The sequence below is a fragment of the Prionailurus bengalensis genome, chromosome E1 (genome assembly GCF_016509475.1).
Source record: "Prionailurus bengalensis isolate Pbe53 chromosome E1, Fcat_Pben_1.1_paternal_pri, whole genome shotgun sequence".
NCBI classification, from domain to species: domain Eukaryota; kingdom Metazoa; phylum Chordata; class Mammalia; order Carnivora; family Felidae; genus Prionailurus; species Prionailurus bengalensis.
Genome location: NC_057347.1, coordinates 22,626,289 through 22,647,414, shown reverse-complemented (window position 1 = coordinate 22,647,414; position 21,126 = coordinate 22,626,289). Strand labels below are relative to the sequence as shown.

Sequence of the window (21,126 nt, the reverse complement as noted above, 5' to 3'; positions counted from 1 at the left end):
GAGGCAAAGCAAAGGATATTTAAAAACGCCAAATCATATCTTCTGTGTTCCAAATCATCAGGGTTTTTGTTGTTAATTCATCCCCCAAAAGAGAAAGTGTTGTTTCAAAAATAGAGCCGCAGATGCCCTCTCTGCTGCTTCTGAGCACCTACCATAGAAATCTGTAATTACCCGGTATCTTGGACTCCTCTTCACTGTCCTCCCCACTAACACGTAGGTGCCTGAGGGCAGGGATGGTCCGTCGGGTCGAACTCCGCGGCCCAGCGTTTAGAACAGAAGCTGACGCCCGGGGGCGCGCAGCACGACCTGCGCGCGCGCCCCCGGAGGCGGGTGGAGGCGTGTGCGGGCGCGGGGCGTGGCGGGCGGAGAGCGGGTCCAGTACGCAGCGCGCGGCGGGCGCCGGGGAGCACGGGGGTGGAGTGTCGTGGGGCGGGGAACTGGGGACTGGGGACTGGGGGCCGGCTCCCGCCCCAACCGCCCTGTCGCCGCACGGCCAGCAGATGGCGCTGCAAGCCAGGTCCTGGCGCCTGGAAGGCGGAAGCGCGGCGTGGCGCGAGCAGCTGGGCTGAGGCGCGGAGACCCGGTGGGGCGCGCCCCCTCCGCGCTGCCGCCTTGCGCCCCTTCTCGAGCAGGGTGCCGCCGGGGCGAAGGGAGAGGGCCCCGCGGAGGCCCGCGGGACGACCAGCCCCGAGCCCGGCGTTACCCGGACCGACCCCCAGGGAACATGGGCGTTCTCAGGGCCGGGCTGTGCCCGGGCCTCACGCAGGACACAGTCCAGCTTCTGAAGAGCCGCGGGATCAAGACAGGTGACCGCGTGCGCGCCACCCAGCTGGGCACAGCGCGGACTAGGCGTAGCCAGGAGGGGTCCTCCCCGCACCCCTGTGCTCTGCCCCGCACCGCTCTGCAGAGCCTCGGGAAGGCGGGAGTGGGGCCAACCGAGCCCCTGGGGAGGGCAGAACCCCTACTGGGTGCCAGGCGCCCCGCCAGGCCCCACGGCTCTGTGCTGTCACGTAGGCCGCCTGGGACTGCCTGCCCCGGGGTAGAACCGTCACCTCGCTTTACAGAAGAGGAAAAGCCACGTGTGGGAAGCCCGGCGCCTCCCTTCCTGCCAATCAACCACGTGTGCTTTGTTTTCAGTGGTGGACCTGGTTTCTGCAGACCTGGAGGATGTAGCCCAGAAGTGTGGCTTGTCTTACAAGGTGAGCTATCTCCACGCTACAAACTTGGGTGTCTCTAAATGCTCAACCCTGAGTCAAAGGAGCAAAGGGCTCCCAGAGATTGAAAACTGGGGTGGCAGCAGCGTATGAGACCCTGGGATGCCCCCTCCCTTGGCGGGTCATTGCTGTGTGCTCTGGGCTGCTTTGGGTTGAAGCGATCCAGGCCCCATCTTGAGTTGCCCCCGCCCCTTTCGTAGGCCCTGGTTGCCCTGAGAAGGGTGCTGCTGGCTCAGTTCTCAGCTTTCCCCTTCAATGGCGCTGATCTGTACGAGGAACTAAAGACCTCCACAGCCATCCTGTCCACTGGCATTGGAAGGTTTGTATTTGGGGAAGAAGGGGAGAGGCTGGAGGACCGGGCTGCCTCCCGTACCGCCTTTCACTCTTGAATCTAGAGAGAGCAGGGTTTTTCAAGCTGTGATGAGGGCAGCATGGGCAGATGGCCAGGACTTCTGAGTTGTCTTACCTTATGACAGGGTTTCTTGACTTCGCACTTCTAATATTTTGGGATTTGTAATTATTTGCCCCAGGGCGGGGGGTGGGGGAGTGTCTGTCCTGTGCATTATAGGATTTTGGGCAGCATCTCTGGCCTCTGTTCAATAGATAACAGTGGTACCTCCCTTCTCCCCAGGTTGTGACAATCAAAAATGTCTCCAGATGTTGCCAAATGACCCCTGTGGGGGCACAATTGCTTCTGGTTGAGAACCACTATCCTATCACACAAAATGTCAGTATTTCATTATTATTCAGCAGATCAAAGCAGTTCTTCTCTGGCCCTGCTTCCCATTTCACTGAAGGACAGGGCAAGGAGCACATGAGTAGCTCAGTCGGTTGAGCGTCTGACTTCGGCTCAGGTCATGATCTCACTATCTGTGAGTTCAAGCCCCACATCAGGATTTCTGCTGTAAGTGCAGAGCCTGCTTCAGATCCTCTGTCCCCCTCTCTCTCTGCCCCCTCTCTCACTTGTGCTCTGTCTCTCAAAGATAAATAAAACAAAAAGGATAGGGCGAGAGAACATGGCAAGACTGACACTCATTGAGTGCCTCCTGCGTGCCAGCCACTGACATTAGGTTATGTAATCTCTTCAGTGACCTTGTGAGTTAGTGATGATTAAGCAAGCTTGAGTTTAGCCCTAGAGATTGAGGGGCGTGGAGTGGTGGGAAAAGCCCTGAGACACTTGATGGGAGCCGGGTGTGTGCCCCATACCCTGCAGCAAGAGGAGCCAAGGGAGCTTCCATGGAGGAGTAGTTATATTCTGCTGTGTGGTCTTGGAAGGGAAAGAGTTGGAAGACCACAGCCAGTTTCTGGCCAAGGGAGTCTGACCTCTTTCCTGGCCTGTTCGTGCAGAATTTGATGAGGAACTCTGCCACCAGAAAGGTCTCTGGATTGGTTTGGCCCTTGCTGTTTCCCTAACACGTTCTCTTGGCAAGATTCATACAGCATGGTGCTTGTTCCTCCTGGTTGGCGGTCCGAGTCTCTTACCCCTCAAGCACCCACTGCATGCCTACTAGGTGCCAGATACATGCGGATTATAGGTGTTCCAGTATGGCGCGGCTCCTGCACTTAATGAATGTGGGGTCTAGTGGGTAGATAGGAGAGCAGGTGAACAGAAGAGAGGTGTACGCATGTGTGGAGGCAGCATAAGGAGGGAGCGATTCACCGGAAGCAGACCTGGCCTCTGGGCTTAGAGAGCTTAGAAAAGCAACATGGGCAGAGGAAGCGTTTAGGGAGAAGTCAAGTCATAAATGGTCAGGACTGTGGCTGCAGTGGGGTGTTGTAAAGGAAATCAGAGGGGCACCTGGGTGGCTCAGTCGGTTAAGCGTCCGACTTCGGCTCAGGTCATGATCTCCCCGTTTGTGAGTTCGAGCCCCGCGTCGGGCTCTGTGCTGACAGCTCGGAGCCTGGAGCCTGCTTCGGATTCTGTGTCTCCTTCTCTCTCTGCCCCTTCCCCACTTGTGCTCTGTCTCTCTATATCAAAAATAAATAAATGTAAAAAAAAAATTTTTTTTAAAGAAAAGGAAATCAGAGTGGTTCTGGAAAGTTCTGAGGTGGAGGCAGGCTGTGGGCATTGAGGAACGTATGGGTCTTCTCTGAGTGCCTACCAAGAACCCAGCACCATGCTAGCACTCCACAGTACATTATTTCCTTTGTTCTCCACGACCACCATCACAGGTAAAACCACCATTGGCTAGATGAAGAGACCGGAACTCCAGTTAAGTGACGTGGGCAAGTTCGCACAACTAATAACTGGCCCTTGAGGCTGTACCTGTCACACTTCTGACTCGGACTGCTCTGTCCTGTTGCCTGCCTCCAGGAGGGAGGCCGTGATGTGAAAATGAGCTGTGGGCACGGAGGCAGAGGTGTGCAGGGTGGACCGGACTAGGGAGACTCGCAGGAGAGAGGCCAAGACCGAGATAGTAGCGGTGGAGTGCGTGAGTCCCATCGAGAGCAGGTGACAGCAGGAGACGCATTGAAAAGATGCGCAACAGGCCTTGCTACCTGGTGGGATGTGGCTGTGAGGAATCAGATGATATGCTGGGTTTCTGCCCTCCTCACAACGTTCTCTGGACAGTTAACGGATGGATGTAACTTTTATTTATTTTTTTTTTAATTTTTTTTTTCAACGTTTATTTATTTTTGGGACAGAGAGAGACAGAGCATGAACAGGCAAGGGGCAGAGAGAGAGGGAGACACAGAATCGGAAACAAGCTCCAGGCTCTGAGCCATCAGCCCAGAGCCCGACGCGAGGCTCGAACTCACGAACCACGAGATCGTGACCTGGCTGAAGTCGGACGCTTAACCGACTGCGCCACCCAGGCGCCCCTGGATGTAACTTTTAAAAGGGAGGTGGGGAGTTCTGTTGTCACGCTGAGGAAATGCTTCATTAACCCAAATTAAATGAGTTTCTTTGTTGTAGGCCATCTCAGAGCCTGATGTGCAATGTCAGTCTTTACAAGGACAATAGAGAGTGAAGTGGACCTTGTAAGAAGCTGTATTGACTGGGGGAGACAGGTGATTCCCTGAAGGCTGGTCTCTCTGTATCTCTGTATCTCCAAGGCTGGAGCTAGGTCTCTCTGTCTCTGTATCTCCCTCGTTTTAGAGTAAGACCTTCAGGAAATGGTGAGGTACTTAGGTCATGTTGGAATGAACGGCCGGAAAAGAAAAGACTAAAAGCCAATCCCAAGGGAAAGGGGGAGGCTAACTCCCAGAAATCACTCGGATTCAAAGCAAGTCGTAAGAGCAGGGTGTGCTTCTGCTGCACCAGGCAGGCGGGGCGAGGTGTCTCTCTCTGACGTCGCATGCCCCGAGTTAGAAGTGCTCGGTAGGAGAGCCCTGTGGGCAGTAGGAGGCATGAAATGAAAACACAGGAACACAGCTAAGAAGTCAGCGGAGAGGGGGATTTGAGAATTCCTTATGCAGCGTGGTCCTCGTGGCCAAGAACGAGGTTGATTCTTGTCTGGAGAGTCAGTACCAGTGGTTTCGCCCAGGCTACACGTTAGAATCAAATGGGAAGTTAAGAAAAATTCTGACTTAATTACTCTAGGTCAGTGGGTCCCACACATGTCTGGGCATTAGAATCACTTGGGGAATCTTTAAACATTCCAAAGCCCATGCCTCCTGCAGACCAATTAAATCACATTCTCTGGGGATGGGACACAGGCATCAGTAGGTTTTTTTTTTTTTTTTTAACACTTTTTGTTTTTTAATGTCTATTTATTTTTGAGAGAGAGACACAGAGCACGAGCAGGGGAGGGGGAGAGGGAGAGGGAGACATAGAATAGGAAGCAGGCTCCAGGCTCCGCGTTGTCAGCACAGAGCCCGACTTGGGGCTCGAACTCCTAAACTGCGAGATCATGACCCGAGCTGAAGTCAGATGCTCAACCAACTGAGCCACCCAGGTGCCCCAGGCATCAGTCGTTTTTGAAGTTCCCAGGTGATTCCACTGTGCGGACAAGTCTGGGAACTGCTGACAGAGGCCTCTTTTTCAAAACTCCTCTGGAGACTTTAATATGCAGGCAGGATTGAGAATCACTAGTCTAGCCTAGTGGTTTTCAAACATGCGCACGCATCCAGATCACCTAGAGGCCTTGTTGAAATCAGATACAGTCTCCAGTTTCTGATGCAGCGGATGTGGGGCGGGGCCTGATAATTTGCATTACACACCAGTTCCCAGGTGACCCTGTTGCTGCTGGTCTGGGGACCATCCCAGGAGAACCGCTGCCGTGATGGAGCTAGGGATTGTCTGGTCCCAGCGGGAGAAGCCACAGGCTACTGGAGTGGTGATAAGAGTGTTTTGACTGGCAGGGACGTGTGCCTATAATCATGGAGTCCTTGGAATCGAAATAGATGGAGTATTTACTGAGGTGATGCTTGGAGTACACAGGAGGGTCAGGGGAGGTCTTCCAGAACCTTTGCAGAGTACTGGGGCCTGGGAAGGGGTTTGCAGGGCTGGGAAAGGGATGCATGAGGTCAGGACATGGAGCCATTAGTATGGGCTGTGGTGTAGATAGAGAAGCTTCAGCCCACAGGTCGGGCAGGGAGTGGAAAGTGGTTAGTGACCTGTTTCATCGTGGTTCAAGGACAGGATGTGGATTAGGAATTGGCTGTGTCTTGAGTTTATCCCAAGGCTTCTGCAGCCAGGGTTTTGGCAATATAGGAACTAATTGGTACTTTTCTATCACTTGCTTCTCTGGGAACATTCACTGTTCATCTCCTGTGTTTCTGGCACTATGCCAGTGTCGGAGCCTAGTCCTTGCCCGTGGGTGCTCTGGGCCAAATGGGGAAGACAGACAAAAACAAGCACATAGAAAATAATTACCAGCTCCTAGAACTGAGTGAGTTCAGCAAGGCCTCAGGATACAAGATCAGCACATAAAAATCAATTGCATTTCTGTATACTGAAAATGAACATGTGGAATTGGAAAATTAAAACATAATACCATTTACAGTTGCCCCAAAGAAAATGAAATACTTGGGTCTAAATCTAACAAAGCAGGTATGGGAGCTGTATGCTGACAATTCAAACTTGCTGATGAAAGAAATGAAAGATGACCCAAATAAATAGAGAGACCCACTATATTCGTGGATTAGCAGAGTAAAGACGGCAATTCTTCACAAACTGCCCTAAAAACTTCATGCAGTTCTTACCAAAGTCCCAGCGGATTTTTTTTGATGGTAGAGATAAGGCTTATTCTAACAATTAAACAGAAAAGCTAATGATGTAGGATCACTAAAACAATTTTAAAAAAGGATAAAGTTGGAGGAATCAGTCTGCCACATGCTAAGGCTTACTATAAAGCAGTAATCAAGACTGGTGTGGTATTGGCCACGCAAAAGACACAGATCAGCGGAGTGGCGTAGAGAACCTAGCAGTACACTCACAGATATGGCCAACTGATTGTTGACAAAGGTCCAAAAACACTTCAGTGGAGGAAGGATATAATCTTTCAACAGTGGTGCTGGAGCTGGTGGGCATCATGGGGTAATAAGTATCCCTAAACCCCTCATCTCACACAAAAATTGAAAATGGATCATGGACTTAAATGTACAACTGTCAAGCTTTTATCTTTATTTTTATTTTTCAAGATGTTATTTAAAGTAATCTCCGCACCCTACGTGGGACTCAAACTCACAACCCCTAGATCAAGAGTTGCACCCTCCGACTGAGCCAGCCAGGTGCCCTAAGACTGTCAAGGTTTTAGAACAAAATATAGAAAATCTCTGGAACTAGGGTGAGGCAAAGGGTTCTTGGATGTGACACCAAACGTGTGATCAATTAAAAAAAGATAAAATTTTTAATCAAAAAAGTAAAAATAAAAACTAGTCAAAATGTAAAACTTCTGCCCTGCAAAAGAGGACAAAAAGACAAGCTATAGACTGGGCACAGTATTTGCAAGCCACATATTCAACAAAGGACTTGCATCTAGAATATATAAAGAATTGTTAAAACTCAATGGTGAGGGGAACCTGGGTATCTCAATCGGTTGAGCATCTGACTCTTGATTTCAGCTCAGGTCATGATCTCTCACGGTTCATGAGTTCAAGCCCCATGTCGAGCCCCACTTCAGTCTCTGCACAGAGCCTGCTTGGGATTTTTTCTCTGTCTCTCTGTCTGTCTGTCTCTCTCTGTCTCTCTGTCTCTCTCTCTCTCTCTCTGTCTCTCTGTGCCCCTCTCCCACATGTACACACAAGTTTTCTCTCTCCCAAAATAAATAAATAAACTTAAAAAAAAAAACTCAATGGTGAAACAATCCAGTTAGCAAATGGTCAAAAGACATGAACAGATATTTCACCAAGGAGGACATACAGGTGGCAAATAATCACATGAAAAGATGTCAAACATTATTAGTTATTAAGGAAATGCAAATTAAAACCACAATGAGGGGCACCTGGGTGGCTCAGTCAGTTAAGCGTTTGGCTCTTGATTTCGGCTCAGGTCATGATCTCACAATTCGTGAGTCCAAGCCCTGTGCTGGGCTCTGAACTGACAGTACGGAGCCTGCTTGGGGTTCTGTCTCCCTTTCTGTCTGCCCCTCCCCCACTCATGATCCCTCTCCCTCTCTCCCTCCCTCCCTCCCTCTCTCTCTCTCTCTCCTCTCTCTCTAAAAAATAAATAAATAAGCATTAAAAAAATAAACAACAAAACCAAACCACAGTGAGATATTACTGCACACCTACCAGAATGGCTACAATAAAAAGTAGTGATAGCAGCACCTGGGTGGCTCAGTCAGTTAAGTGTCCCAACTTCAGCTCAGGTCATGGTCTCTCACGGTTAGTGGGTTTGAGCCCTGCATCGGGCTCTGTGCTGGCAGCTCAGAGCCCGGAGCCTGCTTTGGATTCTGTGTCTCCCTGTCTCTCTGCCCCACCCCTGTTCATGCTCTGTCTGTCTCTCTCAAAAATAAACAAACATTTAAAAAGCAGTGATAAATACCAAATGCTGGTAAGGATATAGAGAGACTGGATTACTCATACATTCTTAGTGGGATAGTAAAATGGCATAGCCACTCTGGAAAATCGGTTAGTAGTTTCTTATAAAATTAATATATGCTTACCACACAACCCCGAGGTTGTATTCTTTTTTTTTTTTTTTTTACATTTTATTTTTAAGTAATCTTTATACCCAACGTGGGTCTCGAACTTACAACCCCAAGATCAAGAGTTGCATGCTCTACTGAGTCAGCCAATCACCCCCTAGGAGTTCTATTCTTTTTTTTTTTTTTAACGTTTGTTTATTTTTGAGAGAGAGAGGCAGAGTGCGAGTGGGGGAGGGACAGAGAGAGAGAGGGAGACACAGAATCCGAAGCAGGTTCCAGGCTCTGAGCTGTCCGCACAGAGCCCGATGTGGGGATTGAACTCACGAACTGTGAGATCATGACCCGAGCCAAAGTCGGACACCCAACCGACTGAGCCACCCAGGCGCCCCTAGGAGTTCTATTCTTACACATTTATTCCAGAGAAACAAAAACAGGTTTACACAAAAACCTGTACACAAATGTTCATAGCAGTTTGATTCATAATTGCCCCAAAGTGGAAACAGCTAGAACAGACTTCAATGGGTGGGTGGTTAAACACACTTGGTACATCCTTACCATGGGCTCCTTCTCAGCAATGAAAAGAAACGGCTATGGATACAACAACTTGGATGGATCTTAAGGGAATGATGCTGAGCAAAAGAAACTAGCCACAATGGCTGCATACAGTGTGATTCTATGTCCATAACATTCTGGAAACAACATGATAGAGATAAAGAACAGATTGGTGGTTTCCAGGGGTTAGGGGAGTAGGGGTTGAATGGAGGGGTGTGGCTATAAAAGGGTGGCTATAAAGGGAGCCTTATAGTGATGGAGACATTCTGTGTCTTGATTGTGGTGGTTGCATAAACCACGTGTGATACGATTCCATAGAACTGTACGCGCACACACATAACACTGGGGATATCTGGATAAGCTCTGCAGATTGCACTAGGGTTGCCTGGCGATGTTGTACTGTGGTACAGTGTATCTTACAGTGCAGGAGGCTGCCGTTAGGGACAGTGAGGCGAAGGGTACATGCAACACCCCTGTACGATTTTTTTTTGTGCAACTTCCTAATGAATCTATAATTATTTCAGAGTTTAAAGGAAACCCACAAGGGACTGAGATTCAGATCAGGAAGGAGGACCTTTTGATGGGGCAGCAGAGACCTCTGTGGGGAGTGATCTTTAGGCTGAGAGTGAACAGATGAGGATGGCCCCAAGCAGGATCTTGTAGCCGTGCCCTCTTTCCCCAGAGATGTTCAGATCGTCTGGGCAGAACCAGTGCTGGGAAGGAATGTCTTCCTTTTCTTCTTGGTTCCTACTCCCCTCTGTTCCCTCCAGTCCCCTGGGTTGATTCTCATCCTTCCTCCTCTTCTTTCATCAGCCTAGACAAACTGCTTGATGCTGGTCTCTACACTGGAGAAGTGACTGAAATTGTAGGAGGCCCAGGTAGCGGCAAAACCCAGGTACATGTGCGGCCAGCAGCCAGGAGGACAGGGGGAGGTGGGTGCATAGCTCCGTATCCCTGAGGGAGCTTCTCCCAATGTGCTTGTGACTCAGAACTTGGAAGAGAGAGGATGGGTGATGAGGAGTGGGGCTTGAACTTGGCTCGATCGTGTCACTGGGCTTTGGACAGGATTTGGTGGGGAGTTCTCATTTTGGGGGCTCAAGTTTTCCCAATGCCTTGTCTTTTCAGGTATGTCTTTGTGTGGCTGCAAATGTGGCCTATAGCTTGCAGCAGAATGTTGTATACGTTGATTCCAATGGAGGACTGACAGCCTCCCGCCTCCTCCAGCTGCTTCAGGCTAGAACCCCAGATGAGGAGGAGCAGGTAAGGGGTAGGAGGGTTGAGTTCCTTTGAGGTTCTGACACAGAAAGACCCAAGTATCCCTTATACTGCAAGAATTATGGCCATTTGGATTAATAGTCATTTCTATTAATACTTCCTGTACTCTTCAAGCTTCCCCTGTTATGACATTATCCTAGCTGGGATGCTACCGCACTGATCTCCCAGGTAATCCAACCCTTGCGCACCCTAAGTCATGGCTGGCAAACACCCAGCATCTGTGTTTCCTTCCCATTGCTTGCCCTCAGCAGACGTTCCTAACCAGCTCTGCCAGTCGTACTTCCCCGACTTCACTCTGACTTGGCTTTGTAGGTCAGCCCCCGGCAACCACCAGTGTGAGAACTGGCCCAGTAGACAAAACCCATCTGCCATCTTGGACTTGAGTCCTTATGTCTAGATGCGTCTGCTCAGATTTAAAATCCCTCTTTAACTTGCTTGATCCCCTGCTCCCTCTTATTGAAAGCCCCTCCCTCTCTTTCCCACCTCTTTAGGCAGGAGCTCTCCAGAGGATCCAGGTGGTTCGTGCGTTTGACATCTTCCAGATGTTGGACGTGTTGCAGGACCTCCGAGGCGCTATGTCCCAGCAGGTGAGCCTACTGTTCTGTCCCTTCCTGCTTCACCCAACTTGCCAGGGTGATCTGTATGTGGGCAGGTGCCCTACGACAGACTGTTTGGAAATGCAGATGTGCAATCTGGTGACTCTAGCTGTGCATGCCACTTCCAGGATGGGACTCCTGAGTGCTAAATCCATTCCTGAGTACCTCATTGTTTACATGCCCATCTTTCCCGCTAAACAGTAAGACCCTTGAGTGCAAGGATCATGTCATACTCATTTCTGCATTCATTCCCCCACAGGATCAGCTAGGATTACTTTCAGCGGCAAGTGATAGAGTCTGCCTGACAGACATGTGAACCTTGAGGACATTTAATTATCTCACATGAGTCTGGAGGTTGGCTGGTCCACAGTATCAGGGCTCTAGGGTGGTGTGTCTGATTCTCTTGCTCTTTCCCCTCATGATTGCAAAGTGGCTGCTATAGCTCTAAGCCTTATGTCTTCACACATCAACCCTGGTGTTGAGGGCAGTAATAGATGGCCCCTTTTCTGTACTTCTCTCCTTTTATCAGGAAAGAAAAATCTGTCTTCAGAAGCCATTAGTAGACTTTGCTTTATATCTAGTTGGCCAAAACAGAGTTTTATGTGTATCTCAGACTAGGAGTTGGGCCCACTTTCCATGATGTCAGGAGATTTCTGCCCAGTACCTGAAAACCTTCAGAATCCTGTTAACAAGGAAGAGGAGTTTAGAATGGCATTTGGATTGGTACTGCACTATACTTGCCTAGGTACTTAGGATTTGGTGCACTGATTTATGAGCTACTAGATTTAGAAAGACATCTTAGAATAGCTCAATTCATTAAAAAAAGAAAAAAAAAGAATAGCTCAATTCATGTTAAACTCTGACCCCAAAGCATAACATGTGCATGTAAAGTAAATCATTTTTACAAACTTCAGAATGTACTGAACAGATACTTGCCATAGGAGCCATTGCTGATTATGACCCATATGTGTTGAGACATGAAGTCAAGTAGCCTTGATCTAATCCAACCCTCTATTTCTAGAGATGAGAGTGAGGTCCAGAGAAGTTTAGTAAGTTATTTATAGTCACCACATAATAAGGATAAGAACTAAGCAAATAACCCAAATCTCTCAACTCCCAAGTCAAATGACTGTATTTTTTACTGGAAGACCGTTATGATAGTATGTATCCTATTATTGTATAACAAATTACATAAATTTAATGACTTAAAACAACACATGTTTACTACCTCACAATTTCTATGGGTCAGGAGTCTGGCACAGTTAGCTGGGGCCTTTGCTTAGGATCTCAATAGTCTGTAATCAAGATGGCAGCTGGGCTGTGTTCTTATCTGGAGGCTCAACTGGGGGAGAATCCACTTATAAGTTCACTCAGGTTGTTGTCAGAATTCATTTCCTAGTGGGGTCCAGTTTCTTGCTGGCACACTGCCCCCTGTTGTCTGCCATGTGGCTCTTTCCGTAAGCAGTTCACAGCATGACCACTTGCTTTCAAGACAGCACAAGAATGAGAGCAACACGCAGTCTCATATAGCATAATGTAATCTTGGGAGTGATGTTTTATTACCTTTGCCGTATAACGTAGCCTAGACAAGAGAGTAACATTCCAACACCTTTGACACTGTATTAGTCAGAAGCAAGCCATAAGACTCACCCGTAGTTGGGGGGAGGGGATTATATGAGAGCTTGTACACCTGGAGGTGGGGGTCAAGGGGCTGCTTTAGGTTTTGTCTGCCACGGATGACAGTTGTGAGAGCCTGGCTGTCCCCATTTTAGCCAGAGATTTCAACCTGCTCTCCCAGAGTGAGGAAGAGTTAAGCTGATTTCAGCTTTAGCTTCTCTTCTGCCGTCTTCTCTTAGACAAGCTGATGGCCGAGAGTCAGAAACTGGAAGATGAACGAAGACATGCAAAAGACAGGCCAGATAATGCTGAATATCCAAGATCTGGTCGGCATGAAGTGAGAAAGAAAGCTGTAGAAACAGAATCAGCAAATGACTTGGATATAAGGAGTAAGGGAGGTTAGGTCCAAGATGCTAATGCTTGTGTAAAGACAAAAGTTTATGGTTTTAACAGATGGCTGTCTATATAGTCTATATTTAGAACCACTTCAGATGCAGAAGATGAGGCCCTAGAGGCATGATGATCTGGAAAGAGACAGTGAAGTAAATAGAAGGCTAACCCTTCAGCACAGGAAGTTAGGAATTTGGGGAGTAGGAAGGAGAGGGAGAAGAGGGACCTGAAAAGATGGTGGAGGGCTGGCCATCAGGAGAAAGATGGCTGCTAAGAAAATTCAGGACTGGAGCACCTGGCTGGCTCAGTCAGTAGAGCATGTAACTCTTGATCTCAAGGTTGTGAGTTCAAGCCACACATTGGGTATAGAGATTACTTAAAAATAAAATCTTAAGGAGTGCCTGGGTTGCTCAGTCGGTTAAGCATCTGACTCCTGGTTTCGGCTCAGGTCGTGATCTCACAGTTTGCGGGACTGAGCCCCACATGAGGGTCTGCACTGACAATGCTGAGCCTGCTTGGGATTCTCTCTCTCCTCTCTCTCTGCCCCTCCCCTGCTCATGCACTCTTTCTCTCTCTCTCAAAATAAGTAAATACACTTAAAAAATATAGTAAAATCTTAAGGGGTGCCTGGGTGGGTCAGTCGATTGAGTGTTCAGCTCTTGATTTCATCTCGGCTTGTGATCCCAGGGTCGTGGGATCGAGCCCTGAGTTGGGCTCCACATGAGCATGGAACTTGCTTAAGATTCTCTCGGGGTACCTGGGTGGCTCAGGCAGTTAAGCACCCTACTCTTGATTTTGGCTTAGGTCATGATCTCACAGTTTGTGAGATCAAACCCTGTGTGGGGCTCCGTGCTGACAGCTGGGAGCCTGCTTGGGATTCTGTCTGTCCCTCTCTCTCTCTGCCTCTCCCCTGTTCACATGCTTTCTCTCAAAAGAAATAAACATTAAAAAAAAGAAAGATTCTCTCTCTTCCCTCCTCTGCTTATCCCCCTCGCACGTGTGTGTATGTGCTCTCTAAAAAATAAGATAAAATAAAATAAAATCCTAAAAAAAGAAAAAGAAAATTCATGGCTAGGGCTATAGAACTTGGAACAGGGATTTCGCAAATATATTTTGGTGTATCTGTGATGTCCTTTGATTTAAAACCTCTCTCTCCACCCAAGTCTTCAGTAAAATCTCTCATACCTACATAGGAGGTGGGGTGGGGGGACTGAAAGTCCATGAAACCTGCACAGCTAATATTTGGGGTTGGGGAACTTACTTCTTACCAGTTCCGGATAGAGGAGCAATCTTGTCCTGTAATGGACACCCCCTAGAGACTAAGTGGTTCATGGCACCTGCTTCTCCCCAGGTGAGCAGTGCCTCAGCGACTGTGAAGGTGGTGGTTGTGGACTCGGTCACTGCCGTGGTCTCCCCACTTCTGGGAGGTCAGCAGAGGGAAGGTAAGAGGTGTGGCAGAGCCCACAGCCCGGGACATGACCTTGCCTCCCAGCTCTGAAATCCAGTCCCCATCCAGCCTAGTCCCGGGTGCCCTGCTGCCCTCGCCCTTTGCTTCTCTTCCAGGTTTGGCCTTGATGATGCAGATGGCTCGAGAGCTGAAGACCCTGGCCCGGGACGTTGGCGTGGCGGTAATGGTGAGGAACTGGACTTGGCCAGCTTGCTGCTTTTGTGTCTGATCCCAGGGCTTTGCCAAGGGGGCACATGAATTCAATTTCTAATTCAGTTTCTAGGCTGTTTACTTCCCTTAAATGGCAACCTCTGAAACCCGAAAGTGGCCCTTTAGGAAAGGGTCCTGGCCCAACTTCCCTGGGTCATCGAGCACTGGATTTTGATGGGATTGGACGTAAATAGCCAAGGGGTCAAGGACAGTCTTGTTTTTCTTTTTACTTTAAGACAGGTTTATTCGAGTATAATTCACACAGAGTAACTCTCTTCTCATTTAAAGTTTGGCTAACAGATACTAATGTATCCAGTCTTGTTACCCTGGCACAATCAAGATCTCAACTATTTTGGTCACCCCAAAAAGGTCACCCAGCCCCAGACAACCACCAATCTGGTTTCTATCTCAATAGTTTTGCCTTTTAAGTCTGCATTCTTCTCATAGGGCAAAATAGTTAAATATAGGAATCAAATTTGCAATAAATCTCCACATCCACAGAAATCATATTAATATTTTTGTATATCTCCATAGGATCTTTTTTCTCTGCATATATACCTATATGTTTAACCAGCTTTCCAACTAAACTGTAACCTTGTTTAAAAAAAAAAAACTCAGGGCACCTGGGTGGCTCAGTTGGTTAAGCGTCTGACTCTTGATTTTAGCTTAGGTCATGATCGCACAGTTTGTGGGATCGAGCCCCATATTGGGCTCTGTGCTGACAGTGTGGAGCCTGCTTGGGCTTCTCTTTCTTCCTCTCTCTCTGCCTCTCTCTCTCTCTCTCATAATAAATAAAAATTTTTTTAAAAAACTCATTCCATTTCCCATGTCTTTAGATGTTTTAAGAATGCCATTTTTAGCAGTTATATATATATTTTTAATTTTTTTTAACGTTTTTATTTATTTTTGAGACAGAGAGAGACAGAGCATGAACGGGGGAGGGGCAGAGAGAGAGGGAGACACAGAATCGGAAGCAGACTCCAGGCTCTGAGCCATCAGCCCAGAGCCTGACGTGGGGCTCGAACTCACGGACCGTGAGATCGTGACCTGAGCCGAAGTCGGACGCTTAACTGACTGAGCCACCCAGGCGCCCCAGCAGTTATATATTTTATCTAATACCTAGGTTACAGGGGTCAGCAAAGTTTTCTGTAGAGGGCCAGACAGTAAATAGTTGAGGCTTTATGGCCATACGGTTTGCATCACAACCACTCAACTCTGCCTAGATAGCATGAGAGCAGCCATAGACAATACTTGAGCAAAAGGGCATGGCTATGTTCCAGTCATATTTGATTTTCAATAACAATTTTGGGCCACATTTGGGTATTAGTTTGCCAGCCCCTCGTATACCATAATGATCTTGGGGCCTGTAGGTCATTCCTGGTTTTCCTCTTATTTTAAGGAAGACGCCAGTGAACAACACGCTGATACCTAAATCTCTTTGCACATTTCATATTATTTCCTCGAACTCCTGAAAGTATATTCCCTGAGTCAGGGTTACATGCATTTTCTTTTTCTTTTTTTTTTTTTTTTAATGTTTATTTACTTATTTTTGAGAGAAAAGGAGCACACACAAGCAAGGGAGGGGCAGAGGTAGACACAATCTGAAGCAGGCTCCAAGATCTGTGCTGTCAACACAGCACGACGGGGAGCCCGATGGGGCCATGAGACCATGACCTGAGCTGAAGTCAGACACTTAACCAACCGAACCACCCAGGCACCCCGAGGGTACATGCATTTTTAAATGTGTAGATGCCAACTAATTTCCAGGGAGGTATTCTCATTTCTACACCCACCAGCAGTATTCTTGAGTCCCAGGGCCTCCCTCTCCTGACTTTAGAATGCACGTGATCACCTGCTTGTGCCTCTGGCTCAGGCAGTGGGGACTCGGTGACGAATAAGCCACATCCCCTGCCCCTGGTTGGGGTCTGGTGGGGAGAATCTTATTAAGAGGATGCCGTGAGGCTCAGGTCGCCTACCTATGACTATCCTGGGCAGAGTAGAACGGACTGACCAGATTACGACCTCCCTTTCAAAGCTCCCCCAACCTCCCCACACACAGAGGCACTCCCTGACACAAAAGGCTGGGTGGACGTGGTCTCAGGATGCCTGTCTGCTGGGTCGGGGAAGCCCGCCGCTGGCTTCCCTTCAGCAAAGGGCAGACAACACTGCTTTTCCCAGACACATGCCCCATCACCTTCTGTCCAAGTCCAGCCTGAGGCATTGTGATTTAATGGAAAGAGTTGAGCACAAGTGAGGACCCACGGTTCTTAACGCAAGACCTGCTGTTACTAACTTATGGAGCCTTGGGGAAGTCATTTCTCTGTGCAAGGCCTCAGTTTTCCCACTTGTAGAATGAAGCAGTAGGAACTGATGTCCTCTACACTTGCATTAAGTCTTTGATGCTTTCTTCCCCAGGTGACCAATCACATGACCCGAGACAGGGACAGTGGGAAGCTCAAACCTGCCCTTGGACGCTCCTGGAGCTTTGTACCCAGCACCCGGATTCTCCTGGACATTGAGGAAGGGGCAGGGATGTCAGGCAGTTGGCGCAGGGCCTATCTGACCAAATCTCCCCGTCTGGTGAGCCAGCCCCAGGGGAAAGCCAGGAATCGGCCCAGATGTCTTATAGAGACATCTTGGATGCTGAGACCCTGCAACCAAAGTGGCCACCGGCTTGGGCTGCTTCACTCAAAAACTTACCCTTCCCTCCTGTCTTCTCCCAGCCAACAGGTTTCCAGGAGATGGTAGACATTGGAACCTGGGGGACTCCAGAGCAGAGCCCCACGTCACAGGGAGATCAGATGTGACTGTTCTATTGATTGGGAAAGGGAGGGCCATCATGGGCCCCCCAACTCTGTGCACAGTAACACCTGCTGTTCACTGCCATCCAGCGCTTGGGATTCCAGTCGAAGCTCTTGGGCTGGACAGAAGAGGCATCTCTGTTTCCGCAGCCTCTCTTTCTGTGGAAACAGAGCTACAGGCGAGAGAGGTGCTGTGGTGGAAGGACCCAGAAATCCATGCCGGTGCCAAGTTTTCTTCCTTGTTTCTATCATGTATGTTTCCAGTGGGAGCTGAGTTCACCCTGGCTTAGGGCATTTCTGAAGAGGCATGCTAGTAACTGAGCAGAACCCTTTGTGTCATAGTTGTGCCTGCACTCCATCCTTACACAGTGACTGAGCCATGAAGCCTCCGGCTTGCCCCCGCTTCTGTCTGTTTTGTTTGTTTTTGTTTGGGGGTTTTTGGCCTCTGTTTTTCCATCCGTAAGATGGAGCTCCCCTAGCTTTGTCTCTGAGGTACTAGGTGGAAGTGCCCTTGTAAATGCAAAACCTTTATCTATGTCATGTTCTGAAAAATACAAAGACGAAATTCCCTGAGCCCCAAAGCCACCTAATTTCCCCCCAGAAGGTTGTTTTTCACTTTCTCCTAGTGAGGTTCCAAAGAACGGTTATTCCTTTTTTCCCTCTTGCCGATTTGGTTTCACACACCTGCATGCATCACCATGACTAGGTGAGATTGTGAACTCCCTGCAGTCCCAGGGATATAATCTAACAGGAAGGGAGGATGTGACCACAGTGAATCCAGCTACTTGTTTATTATGCACAGTGCCTTGCAGGGCCCCTCTACAGTATAGAGTAGCCAAAGGTGCTGAACCATAGCCTTGCCCATAAACAGACAGAGGAGAATTTGCACAGTAAATAGAGCCAGCTGGGAAAATTGATGCTGGCGTAAATAATACATGGCAAATCTAGTCCTTTATGCAGAAATTCATTGCCAGTGGCTCCGAGATGCAATATAATTACCCTTCTCTTCCTGCCAGCTGTACCACAGCCTGGTGCCCTAGTGTATGAAATAACCCCCCTGTCTGTTATTGGCACTGTGGCCATCCATCTGAGGGCTGTAGCCGTGGCTGGGGGGGTGGGCAGGGGGCGGTGAGGAGGACACCAGGGAAAGAATAATAAAAGGCAAAGTAGAGAAATGATCAGAATTGTTTACTGACTACATTTTTTAAAGGAAGGTCGCCTTTCTTGGTTAGAGAGCCTGTCATGTAATTAATTAGTTGTGTCTTGCTGCAGGAAAAGGGGGGTCAGAGTTACAGGGGGAAGCTAGGACATTAAGATGATGAACGTAGCCGAGGCAGAAGCAGGAAGCGTGGAGGACCGGGAACGAGCAGCACGCTGGCTCCGGGGTATCTGCCTGAACGAAGACAGGGTTGGTGAGCCTAAGATGAGGGGGAGCCCGGCACTGCTGCTTGCAGAGAGGACCCTGGGAGAAATTAATGTTCGGTATCCTCACACCATGAGGGGCTGGCCCATTTCTGCAACCATAGCAGGGAAAAATACGTTAAGCTAGGAGTTGCAAATCCCTGCCGCTCCTGACATTTGGGCATTTTGAGCCCACAGAGGTAATTTCTGCACAGCAGTCTCCCCAATCACTCAAGGGTTCTTTTTTTTATGGAACTCAGGAGTCCAGGTAGTCACGACCAACCAGAGAGGGAAACTGAGGCCCAAAGAGGAGGAGTGATGGCCCCATGGCAGAACAGGAGCGGGCACCCAGGACCCCAGAGACCTTTGGGTCTCCTTGTTACATTTAGTTTCCCATCTGCATACTTCTCTTCCCCTGGACAATTCACTGCAACTCAGGGTGCCACAGCCATCACCCAGGTGGCCTCACTGGCCACGGGAAGCTGCCCCATTCGCTGCTGCTCCAGACCACCTTGTGACATTCCTGCAGGATCCTGCCCCCCCCCAACCCCCAAGCTTGCTTCCTCCCTGGATCTTGCTCTCAGACCAGGGCTTCACCTCACCCTGCGTGCTGCCACTGCACACTCCATTCTGGGCAGGCTGCACGGTGCGTTGGCCTAGCAGGCCTCGGGCCAGGCTGGCTCTTTTGCCCAAGTGCCTTTTGCTCCCTTTGCTTATGTGTCTGCTGTGTCAGGTGCACACTCACCCTGACATCCTCCCTTTTTTATGCAGCAAGTGTTGTCTAGATAGACATCATAACCCCTCTCTGCCTCTCTTTCTGTTCACTTGTCTGCCCACGAGCTCAAGATCCATTTTAAGAGCCCCCATGTCAATTTTCCTTTTGTTCTCTCTGCAGTCTGGGAGCTCAGTAATGGTTAACTATATGAATGGGTGGGCTCTAATGCATTTTAAAGATGGCAAATGAGGAACGCAGGGATGTTTTTTCTCTAGATCTAGATAGTTATTGATTCCCCAGAGTAGCTTTTTATAGAGCTTTCTACAGAGGATTCTTGTATGTCCTGGGTTTGATATTAGAAAAAAATTAATGTTGAGTCCCTACTCCAGGGCTGGCACTTGATGACGTTAAGTCAGGCACCTGAGCCCCCAGAGACTCTCAGGCAAAAAAAGGTCCATGTCTCCTTGAGGCTGCTCTCCACTGCAAGTAACAAAACCTGGCCTAAAGAGGCTTAAACAATAAGGACATTATCTCCAGTTACAAGGAGTCCGAGTTTGGCTTGTTCAGTGGCTCAGTGTGAAGGGGTATAAGGCCTCTTTGATTTCTCCACTCTGCCTTCCTTTTGTGTTGGTTTTGTCTTCAAGCTCATTTTCCTCATTAAATTCTGGATGTGGCCATTCTGAGCATCAATCCAGACATGACAGTATCTATAGGCAGGAACCCGGGCCTTGGGTCCTTTTAAGAACCAGGAAAATTCAACTTCCGGCCAGAGAAGATTTACCTCATACCTTAGCACAGAATTGCTTTCTTATAGCCCACACCTAAATCATGGCAAGGGAAATGGGTCTGTGATTGGCTGAGACCAACAAGAAAATAGCCTTAGGGCTGGGGTCAGGCTTCTCTTAAGCACATGCTGTGGCCTTCTGGGAAATGGGGCACTACTAGAAAGGAGGGAGTTGCATGGAGGAATTAGACATCCAGTGGGCAGCCCCAAGTCCAGAAGGCAAGTTTTTCAAGGCTCTCATGTGCTTAGGCCCTTTGTACACATCTCATTTAGATCTTAGAACAGACACCCTTCTAGCATGGGGAATCATTTCCATTGTACAGACAATAGGAGCCCAGCAAGGCTAAGGACATAAGGCTAATAAGTGATAGCAACAGAATCCAAACTCGGGTCTGTCTCATTCTAAACTCTTCTCTCCATCCTCATGCTGCCTTCAGCTGTGAATATGTAAACGTTTTGATAAAACTCTTTGTTGGGGTGCCTCACTGGCTCAGTCGGAAGGGCATGTAGCTCTTAATCTAGGGGTTGTGAGTTTGAGCCCCATGTTGGGTGTAGAGATTACTTAAATATAAAATCCTAAAAAAAAAAAAAGATTATTTTCCATATTTTGCCCAGAGAGCAGCCAAGGCTATATACACCCTGAGCTCTTTTCAGCTTAGTTCACCATAAAAAGCTGCATCAGAGATCTACTTTATTAGCTCTTCCCAATTTCCCCTAGGGAATTTACAAGAGACTGCATGACTTAGACTCCTTAAGCCTCAGTTTATCTGTGAAATGGGGAAAATAAGACCTGCTGCTTATAATTGCTTTAGGTTCATATGGTTTACGTAAAGCACTGAAGACTTTTCCAGGCCTATAATGGGACTTAACCTCATATTATTATTATGAGGCTTCTGATGCCTGGGAGATAATTAGTGACAGCTTCCTTCTGTCCGGGCAAGGCCAGCTTCAAGGAAGTATGACCAGTACAGTTGCACAGAGCCCTGTGCTTATATTCTACTGTTGCCATCCTGAAATTCTTAATACTTTTGGAACAAGCATCCCATATTTCGCACTGTGCCCTGCAAGCTACGTAACCAGTCCTGTCCCC

The 21,126-nt window shown here is 48.5% G+C and overlaps 1 protein-coding gene across 1 annotated transcript; it reads left to right on the top strand.

Annotated features, from left to right (window-relative positions):
• Positions 1-496: 496 nt before the first annotated feature.
• Positions 497-17,709, top strand: RAD51D (RAD51 paralog D). Its single transcript, XM_043583712.1, has 10 exons — positions 497-806; positions 1,138-1,199; positions 1,415-1,533; positions 9,614-9,695; positions 9,926-10,060; positions 10,567-10,662; positions 14,030-14,120; positions 14,242-14,312; positions 16,751-16,915; positions 17,059-17,709. The coding sequence occupies exons 1-10, from the start codon at positions 725-727 to the stop codon at positions 17,140-17,142; spliced, it is 987 nt and encodes a 328-aa protein (XP_043439647.1). The 5' UTR covers positions 497-724; the 3' UTR covers positions 17,143-17,709.
• Positions 17,710-21,126: the final 3,417 nt, after the last annotated feature.